The following is a 22,105-nucleotide window of genomic DNA, read 5'->3' on the forward strand; positions in this document are numbered from 1 at the left end:
CTCGAAACTAATGGCTTGCTTTCAGATACACAATTTGGTTTCCGCAAGGGCGAAGGAACGAACGATTGTCTTGCGTTGCTCTCAACAGAAATTCAAATGGCATTTGCTCTCAACAGAAATTCAAATGGCATTTGAAGCGTCAGTTTTCTTAGCCATCAAGGGGCGGTTTCCATTAGCATCAAATCTGAGAAGTTGCATCAGTATGTTCTTTCATCACTTCTGAAAAACTTTTTGTAAAATCTATTGTCCGAGATTCAGCTACATGGGTCTTCCTCAGGGCTCATGCTTAGGCCCCCTTTTACACAATTTTTACGTAAGCCTCCTTTTATACAATTTTTAAGTAATATCGATGAATGTATCAACACATCTTGCACACTAAGACAACTTGCCAACGACAGCGTTGTGTATATTATAGGACTCAAAGCTGTCGATCTCCAAGAACCATTATTCTCGACAACTTGTCATCATGGGCTCTTCAGATAGGTATCGAGTTCTCTACGGAGAAAACTGAGCGAGCGAGAACCAGCACAACTACAGCTTCAACTAAGAGGTGAAACCATAGCTCAGTTCTTTACATTTAAATATCTCGGGGTCTGGTTCGACTCCAAAAGCACCTGAGGATGTCACATTAGGTATCTGAAACAAAAATGCCAACAGAGAATCATCTTTCTTCGTACAATAACCGGAACTTGGGGCCACCCCAGCATCATGAGACCTGATCAGGCTGTACCAAACAACGATATTGTCCATAATGGAATACAGATGCTTCTGCTTCCGGTTCGTGGCGAACACTCATTTCACCAAGCTGGAAAGAATTCCGTATCGTTGTTTGCGTATTGCCTTGGGTTGCATGCAATCGACTCATACGATAAGCCTCGAAATGCTGGCGGGCCTTCTTCCATTGAAAAACCGGTTCTGGGATCTCTCATATCGTTTGCTCATTCTATGCGACATTTTGAATCCTCTGGCGATTGAAAACTTCGAAACGTTGGTTGAGCTTAACTCTCAAACCCGTTTTATGTCCTTGTATTTTCATTACATGGCTCAGAATATTAACCCTTCTTCGTTTGCTTTCAACCGTGCTCATTTCTTGGATATTTTTGATTCTGCTGTGTTTTTCGACACATCCATGAAGGAAGAGATTAGTAAAATTCCGGATCACGTACGACCTCAAGTGACCTCTATTATCTTTAATAACAAATTTAGAACAGTCAACTGTGAAAATATGTTTTATACTGACGGATCAAACATCAACAAGTCCACAGGCTTCGGCATCTTCAATCAGAACATCACCGCTTCGTTTCAACTCAGTGATCCGGTTTCAGTTTACGTCGCAGAATTAGCTGCTATTCAGTACACACTCGAGATCATTGAAACCTTGCCCAAAGACCATTACGTCATTGTCACGGACAGTCTAAGCTCAATAGAATCTCTCCGGGCAATGAAGTCAGGAAAGTATCTCCCATATTTCCTGGGGAAAATACGGGAACACTTGAGAACTTTCTCTGAATGGTCTTATTCAATATCGTTCGTCTGGGTCCCTTCGCATTGTTCCATTCCGGGCAATGAAAAGGCAGCTTAAACAGTGTGCCTTAATATTGTATTATATTATTGACTAAAATAAAGTTTAATGAGCCTGTTGAGCCTGTCTTGGACTTTATAGTTAATCTTAATTTGTTCGTTGTTTTCGGTAATGAGGTCTTTGTTCTGCAAATTGATTTTTGGTGTGGTGTTAAATACTTCTTCATTTTCCTCAAAATTTGGCTCTGTTTCTCTTGATTTATTTTGATGATTGACACATCGTTCCGCTGTTTTACCAAGTTTCAAAGTCACTTCGTCTGTAATGTCTTGTCTGTTCTGAAATAGTTTGTCCAAGTCAAGCGGTAACTCGTCTTCCTCTCGCTGTCCAAAAAAGGATTTTGAAGGGTTTATGTCGATGCCCCGTGTGAATTGTTTGATTGTAGAGTCCAACTGCAATTTTGAATATTTGTTTTTGAGATAAGTCGTCGTATTTATCTTTTATGCAACGAAAGATTTCACTCAGTGTTAAGTGGAATCTTTCACGATGCCATTGGAATGACTAGGTTTGAAGGGGTGTATGCTACTTGAAAATTTAGTCTATAAAAATGGAGCGGATCTCGACAGATTTAAGAGCTGGTTCGTTATCACAAACTATTTTCTTCGGATTTGTATAACCAAAAATTAATTTTATTAAACCAGCTCTTATATCGGAGATTGAACGTGATTTTAGGTGAATGAGTATCGCGTAACGAGAAAAGCTATCCACCGCGGTTAAAAATAGATTTGGTTGATCTATGAAAATATACAAATGGAGGGTGTTTCAAAAGGTTTATTCGGGTTTTCAGGTTTGTGGAGTGTAATATTATACGGACGTCTTTCGTATTTATTTTCTAAGCATGTTTCACAAAAATTAATATATCGTAGAATTTGCATTAAATTGAGAATGATTTTCGGAACCACTTCTATGCCCGCGATCGTGTGTTTGCGCAATTATTTCATTTTGCTCCTCGGAAGCTTATAAGCACCTTTAAGATCTTGGCGCGATAATTAAATTTATTCGATATATAATTTGGAGGGTATTCATAAAAGATTCTTCGCACATGATGCAATTTACTCTCTCCGGGTTCACATAATCCTTAAAAATGTTGACAACTCGAGCAACGGAAAAGTCTGACCGAGTTGCATACGACAGCATTATTCGATACATGAAAGTGCACACGTACTGCCACAGCCGCTTGAATGAATAAGAATTTTTTGGCGAATAGCATGGAACACAGACATATCTGTGTCTCATACGAACAAAAGAATAGTTTTACGGTGAAAAACGTTGTGGTGAAATTTGGCAACGGATGGTGCGGAATTATCGCACATAACACCATTAGCTTCATACTACATATCTCGACTGCCATTTTCATTGGTTTGTAATCCAGATCAAGAAGTAAAAATTAATTAGTTGGGGGTATTAGTATTACGGCGTAAGAGGTGAAATTCTTAGACCGTCGTGAGGCTAACTAAAGCTAAACATTCACCATTGATATTTTTATTAATTATGAACGAGAGTAAGAGGATCGAAGGCGATTATATAGCGTTCTAGTTCAAATCGTAAACTATGAGGGGCTGGGGTGCACTAGGAGTAAAGCTTGCAACTAAATTTGACTCAAAACAAAAAAACTTACCAGGTCCGAACTTATGTAGTTAAGACAGATTAATAGCTCTTTCTCAAATTTAAGAGTAGTGGTGCATGGTCGTTCTTAATTCGTGAAACGATTTGTCTAAATAATTCCGATAACGGACGGAACTCAAACGAGCTATTCCGAGGACTGTTAGCTGTCATATGTCAATACCATTTCACTATTGTTGAACAAGCAGCAAATGGTGAAAACCAGTCAGTTCAGTCTACTGACGCTCGATCGGCAGTACAATTTGTGATAAGCAGCAAATTGAAATTGAGCCCTAACAGGTCCATGATCCTTAGATATCCTGGGCTGCATGCGAGCTACAATGTGAGCAGCAGCGTGTACCCTATTCCGAAAGGAACGGAAAATCATTGAAATGCTCATTTAATCGGAATTATAGATTACAATCGTCCATATGAACCTGGAATTCCAAGTAAGTGCTGGCCATTAGCTAACATTGATTACGTCTCTGCCCTTTGTATTGCCCGGTACCAGTCGATGCTACCGATGACTTATTTAGCGAGGTCTCAGGAGATGCAAATAAGCTAGTCCTAATGGATTACTTTTGAAGTGTTGATTTTGACCAAGCTTGATGATCTAGAGGAAGTAAATATCGTAACAAGGTTTTCGTAGGTGAGCTTCTTGGCAGAATGCTGAGCTTTGTAAACTAAGACAGCTATGCAGAAGAGCTTAGAAATAATTTACAAATTCATTACCAAAGGAGGCGCAACGCTCATGAGGAAGCAGAGTTTCTCTATGAGTCTATCAGTCTTAGCTCATTTCTTCTCCAAACAGTTGATAGTACTGTCGATCACTATATCAGGGTTGTTATTTTAAGTGTATATCTGCTACATGAAATGCAACAATGTAGTGGTAAGTCCACTACAATCCTGTTACATGATGCTGTGTACAACATTGAAAAAGCTTTCTCACAAAAGCAGTTTCGCTTGGGAGTTTTCCTAGATATTGAAGGTGCCTTCGGTAACATGTCTTTCCGCTTTCTGATTTCAGCTGTTTATCTGTAATAATCGAGAATTGATGACTCCACCGGTAAACGACTTTCATAGTTAAAAACGATGCAACTAAACAAACTTTCAACACAAATTGTACATTGCTTTGCTCGCTTTCTGGCTTGTAGTATCGTCTTGTTGAAAAACAAATATTGTTTAGACCACTTATTAAGTATTTCTAATAACAGTAAGGCAGTGGACAATCTCGCGAATTATTTTAACTTTTAGTTTTAGACAGTCGAACAGTTGTGATGTGATGATGATGATGATGATGATGATGATGATGATGATGATGATGATAGTGATGGTCCCGTCTAACACCGCTACAAAGATGAGTTAGCCAATTGTCGTTTGTCGCCTTGCTACGATGGTTATTTTTGGCAGTACGGTAGTTAGTTTCTACTATTAAAAAAAAAATCTTGCAAAACAATTTTAATTTTGAATGTTCAGCAAAAATTACTTCTTTTATACTTACAGTAAAAGAAAATACCCCAATTCAATACATTGTCAAACTCAAAGTTTTTAAGTTCTTTGTATTGCAATCAATATACCAATTGTTATCATTTCATTTTTAGTGCAAAATATTTTCTAATAACTTTCCATCTGTCAAACTTTGAATCGGGTGGTAGTTTTAGTTAAACTTGACTAATCGATAAAAATAATTCAAACTTTAAGCAAAGGTTCAAGTCATTCGCAAAATGGTTCACAGCCTAACTTTATAAATTACCCCTGATTGTCTCGACAGGTATGAAGATGAACGGGTTAAACACCGACTGAAACATTTAATTTAAGCAAACTGGACAGGATACTATTGTTTGTTGTCTGCTACAAGACTAGTGCTAAAAAAAAGGTCTGAACAACGTCTCGTTTGTGGGCTTAGTACTGTCACAATATTCACGAATGGTTACCCCAACTGATTGATTACATTTATTAATAACACAAATTCGAAGTGCTCTCGTCCTTGATTAAAACTTAACTGGATATTTTATTTCAATTGTGTTCCTGAATTTCTTCAGGGAAACTCTAAAAGTCAATGTTAACTATCAGTGAATAAAATCATGATGAAACTATTTGTAAATAAAAATTGATTTAAAAAAATTTAATCATGTTTTGTGAAAACGAAAAGTCTACGTAAACATTCCAAGATGGGATGGGGAGGGGACAAGTCAACGAAAGTCTACGAGGGGGAAAGGGGGAGAAGGTAAAAAAGTTCCCCTGCTTTTCGTGGTTTATGAACGGTCTCTGTCGTGAAATTAAACTAGAGCAATTTCTAGTGCTGTGTTCCAAGCAGAAATCGACACGATTCTGTATGGAATACAATCGGCACTTCAGCAGAGAATCTGTGGTAAACGAATTTATTTTTGTTACGACAGTCAGGCATTCTTGTATTACTGGAAATGAATGGGCTGATGAGGTGGGATAGAACTGGTGCAACGAATAATATCGTTGATCCTGAACCAGCTTTACTAATGTCAACTAGTTAAAAACATGCCAGCTGCTGGTGCAGCTTTAAAACTTGCGAAACTTACTGAATTTTCCAAGCAAGATTGCAGTATTCGAGTGAGAGTTCTGACTGTACATTGCAAACTCAACTACCACACGGCTACTGTTCAGCGCGCAGAATATTATTCGTGTGTGTCGTATTGATGAAACTACGTATCCGGGATTTTGGTTCTCCATACATGGTTGAGTCTGTGTATGGGGAGCTAAAATTAAAGAATATTCTACTGTTTCTTACCAAATGTGGTAAGGCGCTATAGTCAGAGGGGTTTATCTTTCCTCCTGGAGTGAATGAATCCTTTCGGTATTGATATTGAATCTACCTTATTCCGTGTGCTGAAATTTACCATAATCAGCGAACCTTGTTTCAAGTTCAGCTAGGATGTGTCCTTTACTTCCATATTGGGTGGTAATCCCGTAGAACGGCTCTGGTGGTAGAAAATTGTTCCATGGAGTCTTGTTGCTCGATGGTGCTGCACTAAGTTGGAGGTTAACCCCTTATTGACCTAAATTTCACCACAAAAAAAAAGAATCAAAAAGTATAACAAACTACCCAGAGTTAAAGTCCGTTGAACTCGATTATCCGATTCAGAGATATTGGCCTCTGGTCGACACACTGGTCATTTACGTTGTTGCTTTCAAGAGGGCATTGCGATTAATTACGAACAGTGTTGTTGATTCACACTTACAAATCAGTTGCTTATCGCACTGTAGCGATGTTCAGTTCTGAAAACCTATGACATAAACTGGAACTTATAGCACATGGTGTATTTTTTGGTTCAGTGTATAACGAGTCCATAGAAATTACATTTTTCGCTCTAAAAATATTCGCCTATAAATTGTGTAAATCAATATCAATCCTTCTGACATTTATTTCGCTAAGTGCTCTATGTGCATCCAAAGTCGGTGGCATAACGCTTTCGTCATACTAACAGTTCGGCTGAAAAGTTCGTATCGTTTAATAGAAACACACATTTTTTAGCCACAATTCGTTTTTATTATTCAACATAATTGCCATCAGAGGCGATACAGCGATTGTAGCGATCTTCCAACTTTTCGATACCATTTTTGTAGTACGATTTGTCCTTTGCCTCAAAATAGGCCTCAGTTTCAGCGATTACCTCTTCATTGCTTCTAAATTTTTTACCAGCGAGCATTCTCTTGAGGTCTGAGAACAGGAAAAGTCACTGGGGGCCAAATCTGGAGAATACGGTGGATGAGGGAGCAATTCGAAGCCCAATTCTTTCAATTTCAGCATGGTTTTCATCGACTTGTGACACGGTGCATTGTCTTGATGAAACAAAACTTTTTTCTTCTTCAAATGAGGGCGTTTTTTTGAAATTTCGTCCTACAAACGCTCTAATAACGCTATATAATAGTCACTATTGATGGTTTTTCCCTTTTCAAGGTAGTCGATGAAAATTATACCATGCGAATCCCAAAATACAGAAGCCATAACCTTACCGGCCGATTGTTGAGTCTTTCCACGCTTTGGGTTCGGTTCATCGCGTGCAGTCCACTCAGCTGACTGTCGATTGGACTCCGCAGTGAAATGATGGAGCCATGTTTCGTCCATTGTTATATATCGACGAAAAAAATCGGTTTTATTTCGATATAACAGCTCCAAACATTGCTCAGAATCATCAATTCGTTGTTGTTTTTGATCGATTGTGAGCTCACGCGGCACCCGTTTTGCACAAAGCTTTCTCATATCCAAATATTCGTGAATAATATGTCCAACACGTTCCTTTGATATCTTTAGGGTATCAGCTATCTCGATCAACTTCACTTTACGGTCATTGAAAATCATTTTGTGGATTTTTTCTCACGTTTTCATCGGTAACAGCTTCTTATGGACGTCCACTGCGTTAATCGTCTTCGGTGCTAATATGACCAGTACGAAATTTTGCAAACCACTTACGAATTGTTGCTTCGCCCGGTGCAGAGTCTGGATAACACTCATCAAGCCATTTTTTGGTATCGGCGGCACTTTTTTTCATCAAAAAGTAGTGTTTCATCAACACACGAAATTCTTTTTTTCCATTTTTTTCACAATAACAAAAATAGCTTCACTCAAAATGCAATATCTCACAAACTAATAATCAGACAACTGTCAAATTTATACACGTATCTTTTGAAGGTTGGTACTAACTGAAAATGGTATGGATTTTTTTCTAGTGGCGCCCTCTCATAGAAACGATATGAAATTTTCAGCCGATCTGTTATACGCATAGTGCGCCGTTATTAGTAGAAAATATTTTTTGGGGAAGACAATAAGCTGCTTTTTGTGCTATTCAGTTCCTAGACGGGAGCATTCAGAGTACTCACCATCTCTCACGCATCTGTCATTGCACTACCAGTAGCTCCATAATGACAAGAAGCAAATGCGATGCCGATGTTTGTTTTGGTTCTTCTAGCTTGCGAGACACCAAAATAGTTTGTCGGTGTTGTTCCAAAAATTTTCACGTTAAGTGCGCTAATTTGAATAACTCGCAAGTAAAATCTTTCCACGAGTGTCCGGGAGTATACTGGCTGTGCTTCCAGTCCCACGAATTATCAAATCGCAACGAGTCCACCGATTATTGTCCAGGGAGCCACCTCAGCTTTTAAGTTGATTGGCTCTTTAACGGATACTATGCAATTTTTCTGTCGCATGTATTCAACAATTTGTACTAGTACCAGCTGCAACCATCGTTCTGGATCACAGGATCTAGCCGAACGTTCTGTCAACGATGGTACACGTTTCTTTGAAAAATTTGACGACCTTCATCTCGATCTCACAAACCTCTTCGAATCAATACTTGAGGACAACAACAAACGGCCGCGGACCAGCAGCACTAGTAGACCATCGTAAGCGCAACCTGATAAAATTCCGAGAGTTGACGTTCTAGTACGTATTCAATCTTCTTCGAATCCTATAGTTCCGCTCATTCCAGACACAAACAAAACCGAAAATCCGACAAATACTACCTCTGCTCAATCACCGTCGCTCATAACCACCACCAATACTTGCACTGCCGATACCGCTACACCGCTACTGCAAAATGCTACAGCTTCAACACTGGCACTTTCTGTTATCGGTACCAACAACGTAAGCATTCCACCACCGATATTCTCCACAAGCCACAACAACATTGGCACTACGCAATCAGAGTCTAGAACAACCAACATTCTGCAACCGTTACCTAAACGAATTAACAAAAACAGGCAAGGCAATAGCATTTCAGTTCTGTCAAATGTGCCTTATGTAGGGCCTAGTAATCATAGAATTTTTACTACTCATTCTACAAACATCGAACCAAGCAGTCAGGAAGCTCCTCTATTAGTTGCACCTCCAGCACAGCAAGCACAAGATAGTAGTAACTGGTACTATATAACAAGATTTTTACCTAACGAAACAGTACAAAATATTATACACTATGTTCAAACCAGACTTAGGTGTGACAGTAGTCTAATCGAATGCTTGAAACTCGTCAACCAGAGTATCGATCGACCGCTCTCATTCATATCGTTTAAGCTGTGGGTCCCTAGCGATTTCGAAAATTTAATAACTGCTCTGGACTTCCGGCCATCCGGTGTGTCTATTGATCCGTTTTTAGAGCAGGCACCTTTACGCAGACCGAGTGCATCACGACCTCCACCACGACAACAAAATGTATACAACTAAACTCAAGTACAATCTCCTCGATCATTCCCAATCATTTCCCAATCGATCCGTCGTCCCTACCCTCGCTCACCGGTGCAGTACCCGCCAATTCCTTATCAGTATCCAACACGACAAAGCCAAACACTTGCTTAGGAATCTACTACCAAAATATCGGAGGAATGAATAGCTGGCTTGATCAATACTGCCTAGCTTGCGCTGATCGTGCCTATGACATATATATATGCTCATCGAAACCTGGCTGAACAGTAGCACACTATCAAAGCAAATTTATGGAAATGCGTATTCGGTATACAGGCAAGATCGGAACGAACTGAATAGCTTAAAAAAAGCGGCGACGGAACTCTGTTGGCCTGTTGCTCAAATTTTCATTCTCGTTTGCTACATCTTCAAAATTTCTTAAACCTATGCAATCAACTCAAAATAGCCATTAACACAGCACATGAAGAATATAACCGCAAAATTGAAAACGAAATAAAGACTTGTCCTAAGAACTTTTTTAATTACACAAAAACTAAACTAAAGAGCAACAATTTTCCATCTCAAATGCACATCGACGACCATGTAGGGAAAAATATAGGGTGATTTTTTAAGAGCTTGAGAACTTTTTTAAACAATAAAACGCATAAAATTTGCAAAATCTCATCGGTTCTTTATTTTAAACGTTAGATTGGTACATGACATTTACTTTTTGAAGATAATTTCATTTAAATGTTGACCGCGGCTGCGTCTTAGGTGGTCCATTCGGAAAGTCCAATTTTGGGCAACTTTTTCGAGCATTTCGGCCGGAATAGCCCGAATTTCTTCGGAAATGTTGTCTTCCAAAGCTGGAATAGTTACTGGCTTATTTCTGTAGACTTAAGACTTGACGTAGCCCCACAAAAAATAGTCTAAAGGCGTCAAATCGCATGATCTTGGTGGCCAACTTACCGGTCCATTTCTTGAGATGAATTGTTCTCCGAAGTTTTCCCTCAAAATGGCCATAGAATCGCGAGCTGTGTGGCATGTAGCGCCATCTTGTTGAAACCACATGTCAACCAAGTTCAGTTCTTCCATTTTTGGCAACAAAAAGTTTGTTAGCATCGAACGATAGCGATCGCCATTCACTGTAACGTTGCGTCCAACAGCATCTTTGAAAAAATACGGTCCAATGATTCCACCAGCGTACAAACCACACCAAACAGTGCATTTTTCGGGATGCATGGGCAGTTCTTGAACGGCTTCTGGTTGCTCTTCACTCCAAATGCGGCAATTTTGCTTATTTACGTAGCCATTCAACCAGAAATGAGCCTCATCGCTGAACAAAATTTGTCGATAAAAAAGCGGACTTTCCGAATGGACCACCTAAGACGCAGCCGCGGTCAACATTTAAATGAAATTATCTTCAAAAAGTAAATGTCATGTACCAATCTAACGTTTAAAATAAAGAACCGATGAGATTTTGCAAATTTTATGCGTTTTATTGTTTAAAAAAGTTCTCAAGCTCTTAAAAAATCACCCTGTAGTACAGAACACGACATTTCGACAGCACTGAAAAACTTAAACGCCTCAAAAGGGCCTGGACCTGAGAACATACCACTAATATTTTTAAAAAATCTTGCGGAAGAACTTACACTACCACTACAACTACATTTTAACTTATCACTTAATAAATGTACTTTTCCTAAAGCATGGAAATCTTCCTTTCTTGTACCAATATTTAAATCTGGTGCATTATTTGAAAAAATTGTACACGAAAAACTTTTTCATCAACTTAAAAATGTAATAACAAACAAACGACATGGCTTCTTTAAAGGCCGCTCGACTACAAAAAATCTCTTAGAATTTATGACATTCACTCTGAATGCAATGGACGCCGGCAACTACGTAGAAACTCTTTACGTTGACTTTTGCAAAGCCTTCGACCGTATTGACATACCATTATTTCTACACAAACTACAAAAATATGGCATAAAACATACTCTTCTGGAATGGCTCAAATCACACTTAACGAATCGTGTACAGGTAGTCCGCTTCCAAAATATTCTGTCTGAACCAATTAATGTAACCTCGGGATTCTCACTTAGAGCTTCTCCTTTTCATTTTACATATAAACGACATTTCCTTTATACTCAAAAATCTGAAAGACGACATGAAACTCTTCATGGAAATTAAAAATATCAACGACGCTGTAATATTCCAGAACGAGATCAATCTATTCCTCATTTAGTGCTGCAAAAGTCTACTCCAACTCAATGTAAAAAAATGTAACTCAAGTAGGAAACATGAAACCATATCTATAAACATACATCTAGGAAATCAACTTGTAGAAAAATGTAAAATTGTACGAGATATAGGCCTAATCTTAGACTCCAAGCTCACTTTTGTGGAACACTACAATACCATAATCAATAAAGCAAATGGCATGCTGGGCTTTATTAAACGCTTCAATCATAACTTTCAGGACTCATACAGAATCAAATTATTATACACTACATATGTCAGACCTACTACTCCCGCCAGAACTTCAAGTCTCATTGTATGTGTCGAATGCATGCAACCTAAACCATTCGTAAATAACGATACTGAATTCACTCTAGTTTGATAAAATAAGAGTTTGCAGCGGAACGAAAGCAAACGCATCCACATTTCATCACAGAAAGTAACAGATCGGCTGAAAAGTTCGTATCGTTTCTATGAGAGGGCGCCACTAGAGTTAAATCCATACCATTTTCAGTTAGTACCAACCTTCAAAAGATACGTGTATAAATTTGACAGCTGTCTGATTATTAGTTTGTGAGATATTGCATTTTGAGTGAAGCTACTTTTGTTATTGTGAAAAAAATGGAAAAAAAGGAATTTCGTGTGTTGATGAAACACTACTTTTAGATGAAAAAAAGTGCCGCCGATACCAAAAACTGGCTTGATGAGTGTTATCCAGACTCTGCACCGGGAGAAGCAACAATTCGTAAGTGGTTTGCAAAATTTCGTACTGGTCATATGAGCACCGAAGACGATTGACGCAGTGGACGTCCAAAAGAGGCTGTTACCGATGAAAACGTGAAAAAATCCACAAAATGATTTTCAATGACCGTAAAGTGAAGTTGATCGAGATAGCTGACACCCTAAAGATATCAAAGGAACGTGTTGGACATATTATTCACGAATATTTGGATATGAGAAAGCTTCGTGCAAAACGGGTGTCGAGTGAGTTCACAATCGATCAAAAACAACAACGAATTGATGGTTCTGAGCAGTGTTTGGAGCTGTTATATCGAAATAAAACCGATTTTTTTCGTCGATATATAACAATGGACGAAACATGGCTCCATCACTTCACTGCGGAGTCCAATCGACAGTCAGCTGAGGACTGCACGCGATGAACCGAACCCAAAGCGTGGAAAGACTCAACAATCGGCCGGTATGGTTATGGCTTCTGTATTTTGGGATTCGCATGGTATAATTTTCATCGACTACCTTGAAAAGGGAAAAACCATCAACAGTGACTATTATATAGCGTTATTAGAGCGTTTGAAGGACGAAATTAAAAAAACGGCCTCATTTGAAGAAGAAAAAAGTTTTGTTTCATCAAGACAATGCACCGTGTCACAAGTCGATGAAAACCATGCTGAAATTGAACGTATTGGGCTTCGAATTGCTCCCTCATCCACCGTATTCTCCAGATTTGGCCCCCAGTGACTTTTTCCTGTTCTCAGACCTCAAGAGAATGCTCGCTGGTAAAAAAATTAGAAGCAATGAAGAGGTAATCACTGAAACTAATCATAACTAATCGGCAAAGGACAAATCGTACTACAAAAAAGGTATAGAAAAATAGGAAGATCGCTATAATCGCTTTATGTCCTCTGATGGCAAATATGTTGAATAATAAAAACTAATTGTGGCAAAAAAATGTGTGTTTCTATTAAACGATACGAACTTTTCAGCCGAACTGTTATTGTTGTCTGATACAATTTTATTCGGGATGAGCATCCCACCAAGATCCTGTTATTGTTCGAAGAAAATTTACTCTTTGTTGACATTTCGTTATCACATATTGAATGTGTCCTCCCCACATACATTTGGAATCAAACCATATACCAGGGTATTAGAAAGTTAAATCTGCGCGATTATTTTCATTATTTATTTTCACCAGCTTCATATCTTAAGGTGAGCGGGATCATACTTTTTTAAAAAGTCGAGCGGCTCTATTTCCTCTGCGGTGAATTCGATACCCAATTGAACAGCACAAACAGACAAGTTTTCTAAAGTATCTTCCAATGGTTTTAACAGATTACCAGCTTAGGGTCCAGTAACCTAAACCACGCCATCATGTGTCATTTGTCTCAGTGAGCATGGGGTTACTAAGAAGCTATTATTGTCGTTCACAAAAAAGTTGTGGAGGAGCGGAAGACCCATGTAACTAATTCTGAATGTTACCAGTTCGCCATGTGAAAAATAAATGCGTTTCTCTGACAAAAGGTTGTGCAAATAATTTTTTATAACCGCTGGAAATCCATGCTGGTGGAGCTTGTCTGAAAGAACATCAATGAAAACTGAATCAAATGCTGCTTTAATGTATAAAAACAGATGCCTCTGCAAGGATAATTTTTTTAAATATTACCATTTAATTCCGTTATAAGTATATCACGTCACTATACAAATTCACTATGTATCTCACGACACTATAAATCTTGTATAATAAACGTCACATCACATATGCACATTTCGAATACAATTTATATTCATCTTCATTGTGATAGTTTTGTTTAGTTAACTAAACTCAATAACTAAACAAAACCATCACACTGAAGATGAATATAAATTGTATTCGAAATGTGCATATGTGATGTGACGTTTATTATACAAGATTTATAGTGTCGTGAGATACATAGTGAATTTGTATAGTGACGTGATATACTTATAACAGAATTAAATGGTAATATTTAAAAAAATTATCCTTGTAAAATCATTCTGTTCAAACACTCAAACGAAAAGTTAATGAGATGCCTCCGGTTGTTTCAAAATTTTCAGAAAACTTAATTTTTGAGTTGTTTGTGCTTATCTCACACTGTTCAAAATATTATCCTAGATTCCTAATCATATTTTTGATGAAATAGTGAAAGAATTATGTTGCTGCCATTAATACAAATTGAGATATTCACGATTAAGTTCTGCCCATTCTTCCATATGGCTAATTTTGAAAAGGCGCCCCATAGTAAAGTAAGTCGTATTCACGACAAAAGATCTTGTTAGTTCCAATGAAGATGGTGAACAGGGACGGGGATCGAGAAAATCGGGCGGATGTTAGTGTCGAACCTGTAGGTGGAGATTATAATTTCTGAGCGAGATATAACAGATTACACTTGTATATTAATGTGCTTGAGAAAATGGTATATAAAAAGCATATATAAACTATCCCGACTCGCTAACACATCCCAAACCGGAACCTCAGGCGGTCTACCTCGGGCTTTAAGGGATTCCAGTAGTTTCGACCTGGCGTCGCGATACTCTACGCACGATCACACGACATGCTCGATGTCCTGATAACCGTCGCCACAAATGCAGAGACCGCTCTCCGCGAATCCAACACACCACAGATGTGCGTTGAAAGTGTAGTGATATGACATGAGCCGCGACATAACACGAATGAAATCGCGACTAACGTTCATCTCCCTGAACCAAGGTTTCATCGATACCCTAGTCATAATGGAGTGTAGCCATCGTCCTAGTTCGCCATTGCTCCATGAAGTTTGCCAACTTTCGAGAGTTTTCTGACGAGAGATACTGAAAAATTCATTGAAGCATATTGGTCTTTCATAAATATCACCTTCTAATCAGCCCACCTTAGCCAATGAGTCTGCCTTTTTATTTCCCGGAATGAAACAATGCGAAGGGACCCAGACTAACCATGTTGAATAAGACCGTTCAGATAGAGTTCCCAAGTGTTCCCATATTTTCCCCAGGAAATATGGGAGATACTTTCCTTCTATTGAGCTTAGACTGTCCATGACAATGAAGTAATGGTCTTTGGGCAAGGTTTCAATGATCTCGAGGGTATACTGAATAGCAGCTAATTCTGCGACGTGAACTCAGGAACCTAATGTGACATCCTCAGGTGCCTTTGGAGTCGAACCAGACCCCGAGATATTTAAATGTGAAGACCTGAGCTACGGTTTCACGCCTTAGTTGATGCTGTAATTGTGCTGGTTTTTGTTTCCTTGAAAATACAACCAGCTCAGTTTTCACCGAAGAGCACTCGATACCCATTTGAAGAGCCGATGTCGACAAGTTGTCGAAGATATCTTGCAATGGTCCTTTGAGGTCGGCAGCTTTGGGTCCAATAATAGACACAACTCTGTCGTCGGCAAGTTGTCTTGGCGTGCAAGATGTGGTGATATATGTTGTTTATGTAAAAATTGTATAAAAGGGGGCTTAAGTAGACCCATGTAACTGAATCGTATTGTTGACAAATCACCATGCGCGAAATACATGTATTTCTCGGACAATAAATTATACGCAAAGTTATTCAGAATTGGTGAAAGACCATGCTAATGCATCTGCTCAGATTAGAACTAATTGGCTCAAGTGGCACGATCCCCGTAGTCACCTTGAAGTCTAAGAAAACTGATGCCATTTGTTCTTTACGAGCAAATGCCATTTGAATTTCTGTTGAGAGCAACGCAAGACAATCGTTCGTTCCTTCGCCCCGGAGCTTTATTGTTACACGATAAAAGTGCAAAGTGAGAACTCTACCTTCTAAAAAGGTGTTTCGTTTCTGTAGTCGCGGTGTCGAAAATCAAGCCAGCCAAAAACGTGTACTCTTTTTCCAGGAGGAAATTCTTGTGTTGTTTCTAGTTTCTCAGATATCGAATTTGGGTAGCATTTCCAATCAATATTTCGTGTGAGGTCATACGAAACATTGATTGTCTCCGATGGTCTTAATCGGTAGGCGATTAAAATCACCATAGGTAGATGATCGCTACCGTGGGGATCAGGGATCACGTGCAGTCCAATCGTAGTGATGTCGAGCAAAGGGATAAGTCAAGCGCACTTGGTATTGCTGGTGGTGCAGTAATTCGTATCATTTCTCCCGTATTCAAGATTGTCATATTGAAATTGTCGCTGATCTGTTATCGTCGTGAAGACAATGCTATCCCGTACCGTGAGAGTTAAAGTCTCCTAAAACCAACGTCGGTGTAAAAAGGAGCTCAATGATATCACTGAGCCGCTGATGCCCAACCGAGGCTCTTGGAGGAATGTAGATGGAAGCAATGCAGAGGTCCTTGCCTTTGATTGTAACATGTCATGCGACAACTTCAATATCTGGTATCGAGGGGAGGTTAATGCGATAGAAAGAATAGCACTTTTCGATCCCCAAAAGTACTCCTCCATAGAGATCATCTCGATCCAGACGAATAATGTTAAAATCGTGGAAGTTTAAGTTTATTTCAGAAGTTAGTCAAGTATCGCAATGCAAATGAGTCACATTTTTGGGATGATACTTCTACAATTCCACTGTATAACAGTGATTGTATCCGTGACCTCGGTGGGTGACTTAGCCATCGAAGGATACGATCGCTGAAAGAAGGGGCCAATTTGCAGTCAACTGCTTCAAGAATGTTTTAACTTTAGAAATAAAAGCCATTATCAGGCTTTTAAGAGGTTCAGAAATATTCAAAGTGGACTTTAGGGGGTTTTGAAGTCCCATGAAGTGATGGAAATTCTTGCTCGGAATTTAATTTTCCAAGGCTTGGAGCTTTTTTCTCCGGTTTTTTGCCATCACTTCCAGTTGTTTTAATTTTTTGAGACCCACCAGAAGATACCTTCGAACCCTTACTAGTGAGCTTACTAGAAGATTTATTTCTTCTCTTTCTGAAGCTATGAAAGATCGTCGAAGATGTATCGGCAAGGGGTTCATCAGCATCTCGTTAGCTGACAAACAAGCGAAAACATTCACTGGAGGCGTAGCACTCTTCAACATTTCAGCAAAGGAATGCTTTGAATGTTGCTTAAGTGAATGTCTCATCTTGTCTTTGAGTAGTTTGTACGAGGGGCATGCCGAGAGGTCATGCGGTCCCTTCTTACAGTAGAGACATTTTTCAATGTCCCGCCACAGGAGCTATCTGCATGACTTCCTCCACATTTGATACAACGGGATTTATTGCAACAATGGGATGCTGTATGTCCCAATTGTTTGCAATTGGTGCAGTTCATGACCCGCGGCACAAAAAGGCGAACAGGTAAACGAACTCGGTCCAAGAGAACGTAATTAGGCAAAGTCGAGCCAGCTAAAGTCACCCGATACGAGTCTGATGGGATATAGGACTTAGTCCCATCCTCAGCGGTCGATACTGAGTGCAATTGCTTGCAGTCCAGTATCCTAACATTAACATTATTTTCAGGATAATGTTGCGTTTGGAAGGGGCTTATAATATGAAACTATACAGGCCCGTACCCAGAATTTCTTTTCGGGAGGGGCCCAAAAATAAAAAAATTCTGCTGAAGATTGCTTATGTACCTAATTCTCGGTGTGCCTTTTACGGGTATTTTTAACAGACACTTTAAACTTTTCCACTGGAACTGTTATTGTATTACATTTCTCTACGTTCACTGTCGTGTTGTTTCTGTAACAAATGTCTGAGGACTTCTAAATAAATATATATCTGCTTTTGATTTCGAGAGGGGCCAGGCCCCTCGCCCCCCCCCCACTCTGGGTACGTGACTGAAGCTATACATGATAACTATTTTTCGGACATCGCCTCTCTCATATAGAAAGGTTATGCAATCACTTCTAAATGGGTCCAGAGCATTTCTTTCAAACCGTAAAAAAATCTAAATCGACCTCAAATCTTCTCCAATTGATAGTTTTCATCGGTAGACGGTCAAACAAACCGATTTCGGTTATTCTTTCAAGAATCGAAGAAAATTATTATGAAGAATACTACAATATTATATATGATAGTATGATTGATATAAGAAAGGCATCAGAAAATAAGCTTTATTGCGAAGCTTGGGCGGCACCTCAAATATTTACATTGCTGATAGGTATTAGGTATTAAATTACTCTTTTATTCATTCTATATTGTAAAATGCTAGCCCAATTCGGAGCTCTTATCAGTTTGCATGGAACTTACGGATTGAACAGATTTGGTCGTCCTGCTTCAAGAAAACTTCGTTGGCGGAATCCGCTTCAGCTTTCACCGTAACCCGATCACTGTCGATCTATCAGGCTAGACTCGTTAGAATAACGCAGGAAAAATCAGCGAGCTACTTCCGTGGCAACCAAGACCACCGATGATTTGGTCTCAACTTGATTTTCGTGTTACATAAATAGCGCTGCGCTCTTCCAGTTTACTTCAGCCGAAATTTCATACAATAAAATTTGGGTATTACACACGGATAACATCATACTTGAGGACAATTGGCACTGTTGAACTTCTCTTCGATTTTGGTAAACCATCTCACAAATTTGTGCAGAAAGCACAGTAATCTTCAATTTTTTAACTAGACCTACATATTCATTAGGACCATTTTGTTGTAAGATAAATAAATTCAATAATGAATAGTAAATAAATATGTGTATATGTTAGGTATTTGATATGAACAATTCAAAAGATTAATAGAATAAATTTCCCAAATTCAAATATTTTAGTAACATTCACATAACGTTATAAATCTGCAATATTTTTTTCAATTTCTCCTTTTCAGAAACCTATCATCCGATAACTAATGATCTTCACCTGGAAACAAGGATAAGAGGAAATCCAGTTCCTTCCTTGATTTGGGTCTGTGATGGTGTATTCATCCCCCACAGAACAGCAAAGTACGAAATTTTTAATCAACACTACTATGAGCAAGGCACAAATATAACTACTGCCACTTTGATTATCAATAATCCTCAACTAAGAGATAGTGGAAAATTCACTTTGATCGCAGAAAATAATGTGCAAAAAGTGCAAATCGAACATTATTTAAAAATTGAACTTCGTACTTCATCTCACACAAAAAAGCGAATGGACGACATAATAATTGAAAACGAAACTCCTAGATTTATTCCTAAACCTCCAACACAAGATCCAATAATTTCCGAAGAAGGGGATACAAATAAGCACAATGGGAAAAAAAGTATAGATGAAGTTGAATAATCAAAAATAAGCGATAAGGAAGCGAAGTTTAATTTTATCATTTTAAGCGCATATCTGATCGATTGTAGGTAACGACGACAATTTAAAATTAGTTATGGGAGTAATTGAACAGTGAAACACCATAGCGACGCAATATGCTAGTGCACTAAAAGATTAAAAAAGAATAATTTGACAATAGTTAAATATTTCCGAATCATAATAATATAAAAATATTTTATTTAAGATTTTTCGATAGGCGAAAAAAAAGGTTCGTATTTAACTAGTGCATTCAATTGAAAAATAATGAGAAATATTCGATCCTAATCATTCGACGCAACATGGCGACATCGGAAAATGTCTGCATCTTTTGACAGTTTATCTATCCATTCAATTTGCTCAGCGATAGCTGAACTGATTGTTACAACCTTAGGCTAGTCTGAAAGTTACAATTGAGTCGTTGATCAAGTTCGGAGATCAAATGGTTCCAGGAACAATGTAACTGACAAACCGATATTATTTCAATACGCTAAGATTTTCCGGATAAAGATGAATTGATTTCATTGGCCATTGGGTTGGGGGCCACGTAACCAACAATCCAATGTAACCAAATAAATGTCGAGCCCCAGATGGCCGGGTATCGAATAACATTCAGTTCAGCTTGCCGAGCTGGACAAATGTCCATGTCCGTGCATGTGTATGAGTGTGTATGTCTGTATGAATATTTATTTATTAATCAAACAAGTTTAGACTAGAGACAAAATAAAGTACAATGTGTTTTTATTATATTTCTATAATTTGGTATCAGTTTTTCTTAGATTTGCTTCTTGGACATAGTTAGATCGGTTTTTTAGCAGTTTTCGTTGTGAGAGCGCGTCAATTTATTAAATTCAGCATAATTTGTATTATTCTATTTTAGAGAATGTTTTACAATTTCTAAGAGGGCGACTAGGACCATAAAATTTTAGTTGTTAAAGCAATGATTCCGATTGCATTCGTTGAGAAATAATGTCGTTGATACCGTAAAGCATTTTAGTTTTTGCGGCGTTTGTAAGTTTATGAGCATACAACGCGCTTTGTGTGATGGAAGTTTTGGAGAGATACGATGGATTCTTCGTGTACGGAGGTGCATTGGTTCCATATTTTGCTGCAATATTCCAAAATTTGCATGAGAAAAGTTGTATACGATAATGTTATTGTGGAGGAATCCTGGAAATTATGACTGAAACGTTTACTGAAGCCTAGTGTAGTATTTGCTCATTTTTGCCTTTCTCATATAGAAAGGTTATGCAATCACTTGAAAAACCGACTAGTGAAAATTGGCCCGGAGGGCCAAGTGTCATATACCATTCGACTCAGTTCATCGAGCTGAGCAATGTCTGTGTGTGTGTGTGTATGTGTCAAATAATCTCACTAGGTTTTCTCGGAGATGGCTGAACCGATTTTGACAAACTAAGATTCAAATGAAAGGTCTCGTGGTCCCATACGGAATTCCTGAATTTCATCCGGATCCGACTTCCGGTTCCGGAATTATAGGGTAAAGTGTGTTCAATATTGTACACCGTCACATAAACCGGCGAAACAAAAAACGTGAAAATTTTTCTAAACTGGTCTCAAAACTACACAAATCGATAGTCATTATCAGTAGGCAACTAAACAAACCGATTCCGGCTATCCTGGTTCCCGGTATCCGGTTCCGGAAGTACCGGAAATAGTAGTCATATATACCAAAATGGTTCTCACTCACTTTTCTCAGCGATGGTTTGACCGATTTTCACAAACTTAGATTCAAATGAAAGGTCTCCCGGTCCCATACGGAATTTCTGAATTTCATCCGGATCCGACTTCCGGTTCCGAAATTATAGGGTAAAGTGTGTTCAATATTGTACACCGTCACTTAAACCGGCGAAGCAAAAAACGTGAAAATTTTTCTAAACTGGTCTCAAAACTACACAAATCGATAGTCATTATCAGTAGGCAACTAAACAAACCGATTCCGGCTATCCTGGTTCCCGGTATCCGGTTCCGGAAGTACCGGAAATAGTGGTCATATATACCAAAATGGATCTCACTCACTTTTCTCAGCGATGGTTTGACCGATTTCCACAAACTTAGATTCAAATAAAAGGTCTTCCGGTCCTATACGAAATTCCTGAATTTCATCCGGATCCGACTTCCGGTTCCGGAATTATAGGGTAAAGTGTGTTCAATATTGTACACCGTCACTTAAACCGGCGAAACAAAAAACGTAAAAAATTTTCTAAACTGGTCTCTAAACTACACAAATCGATAGTCATTATCAGTAGGCAACTAATCAAACCGATTCCGGCTATCCTGGTTCCTGGTATCCGGTTCCGGAAGTACCAGAAATAGTGGTCATATATACCAAAATGGATCTCACTCACTTTTCTCAGCGATGGTTTGACCGATTTTCACAAACTTAGATTCAAATGAAAGGTCTCCCGGTCTCATACGGAATTCCTGAATTTCATCCGGATCCGACTTCCGGTTCCGAAATTATAGGGTAAAGTGTGTTCAATATTGTACACCGTCACTTAAACCGGCGAAACAAAAAACGTAAAAAATGTTCTAAACTGGTCTCAAAACTACACAAATCGATAGTCATTATCAGTA

The 22,105-nt window shown here is 38.6% G+C and overlaps 1 protein-coding gene across 1 annotated transcript in view; it reads left to right on the top strand.

Annotated features, from left to right (window-relative positions):
• The window catches only part of LOC131432302 (muscle M-line assembly protein unc-89-like), a 582,923-nt gene extending 563,178 nt beyond the window's left edge, over positions 1 to 19,745 (top strand). Inside the window, exon 7 of the mRNA XM_058598498.1 lies at positions 19,059 to 19,745. Within this exon, the coding sequence (XP_058454481.1) occupies positions 19,059 to 19,495 (437 nt within the window). The 3' untranslated portion in view covers positions 19,496 to 19,745. The remainder of the gene's footprint in view (positions 1 to 19,058) is intronic.
• Positions 19,746 to 22,105: the final 2,360 nt, after the last annotated feature.

This window comes from Malaya genurostris, chromosome 2 (genome assembly GCF_030247185.1).
Source record: "Malaya genurostris strain Urasoe2022 chromosome 2, Malgen_1.1, whole genome shotgun sequence".
Taxonomy (NCBI): Eukaryota; Metazoa; Arthropoda; class Insecta; order Diptera; family Culicidae; genus Malaya; species Malaya genurostris.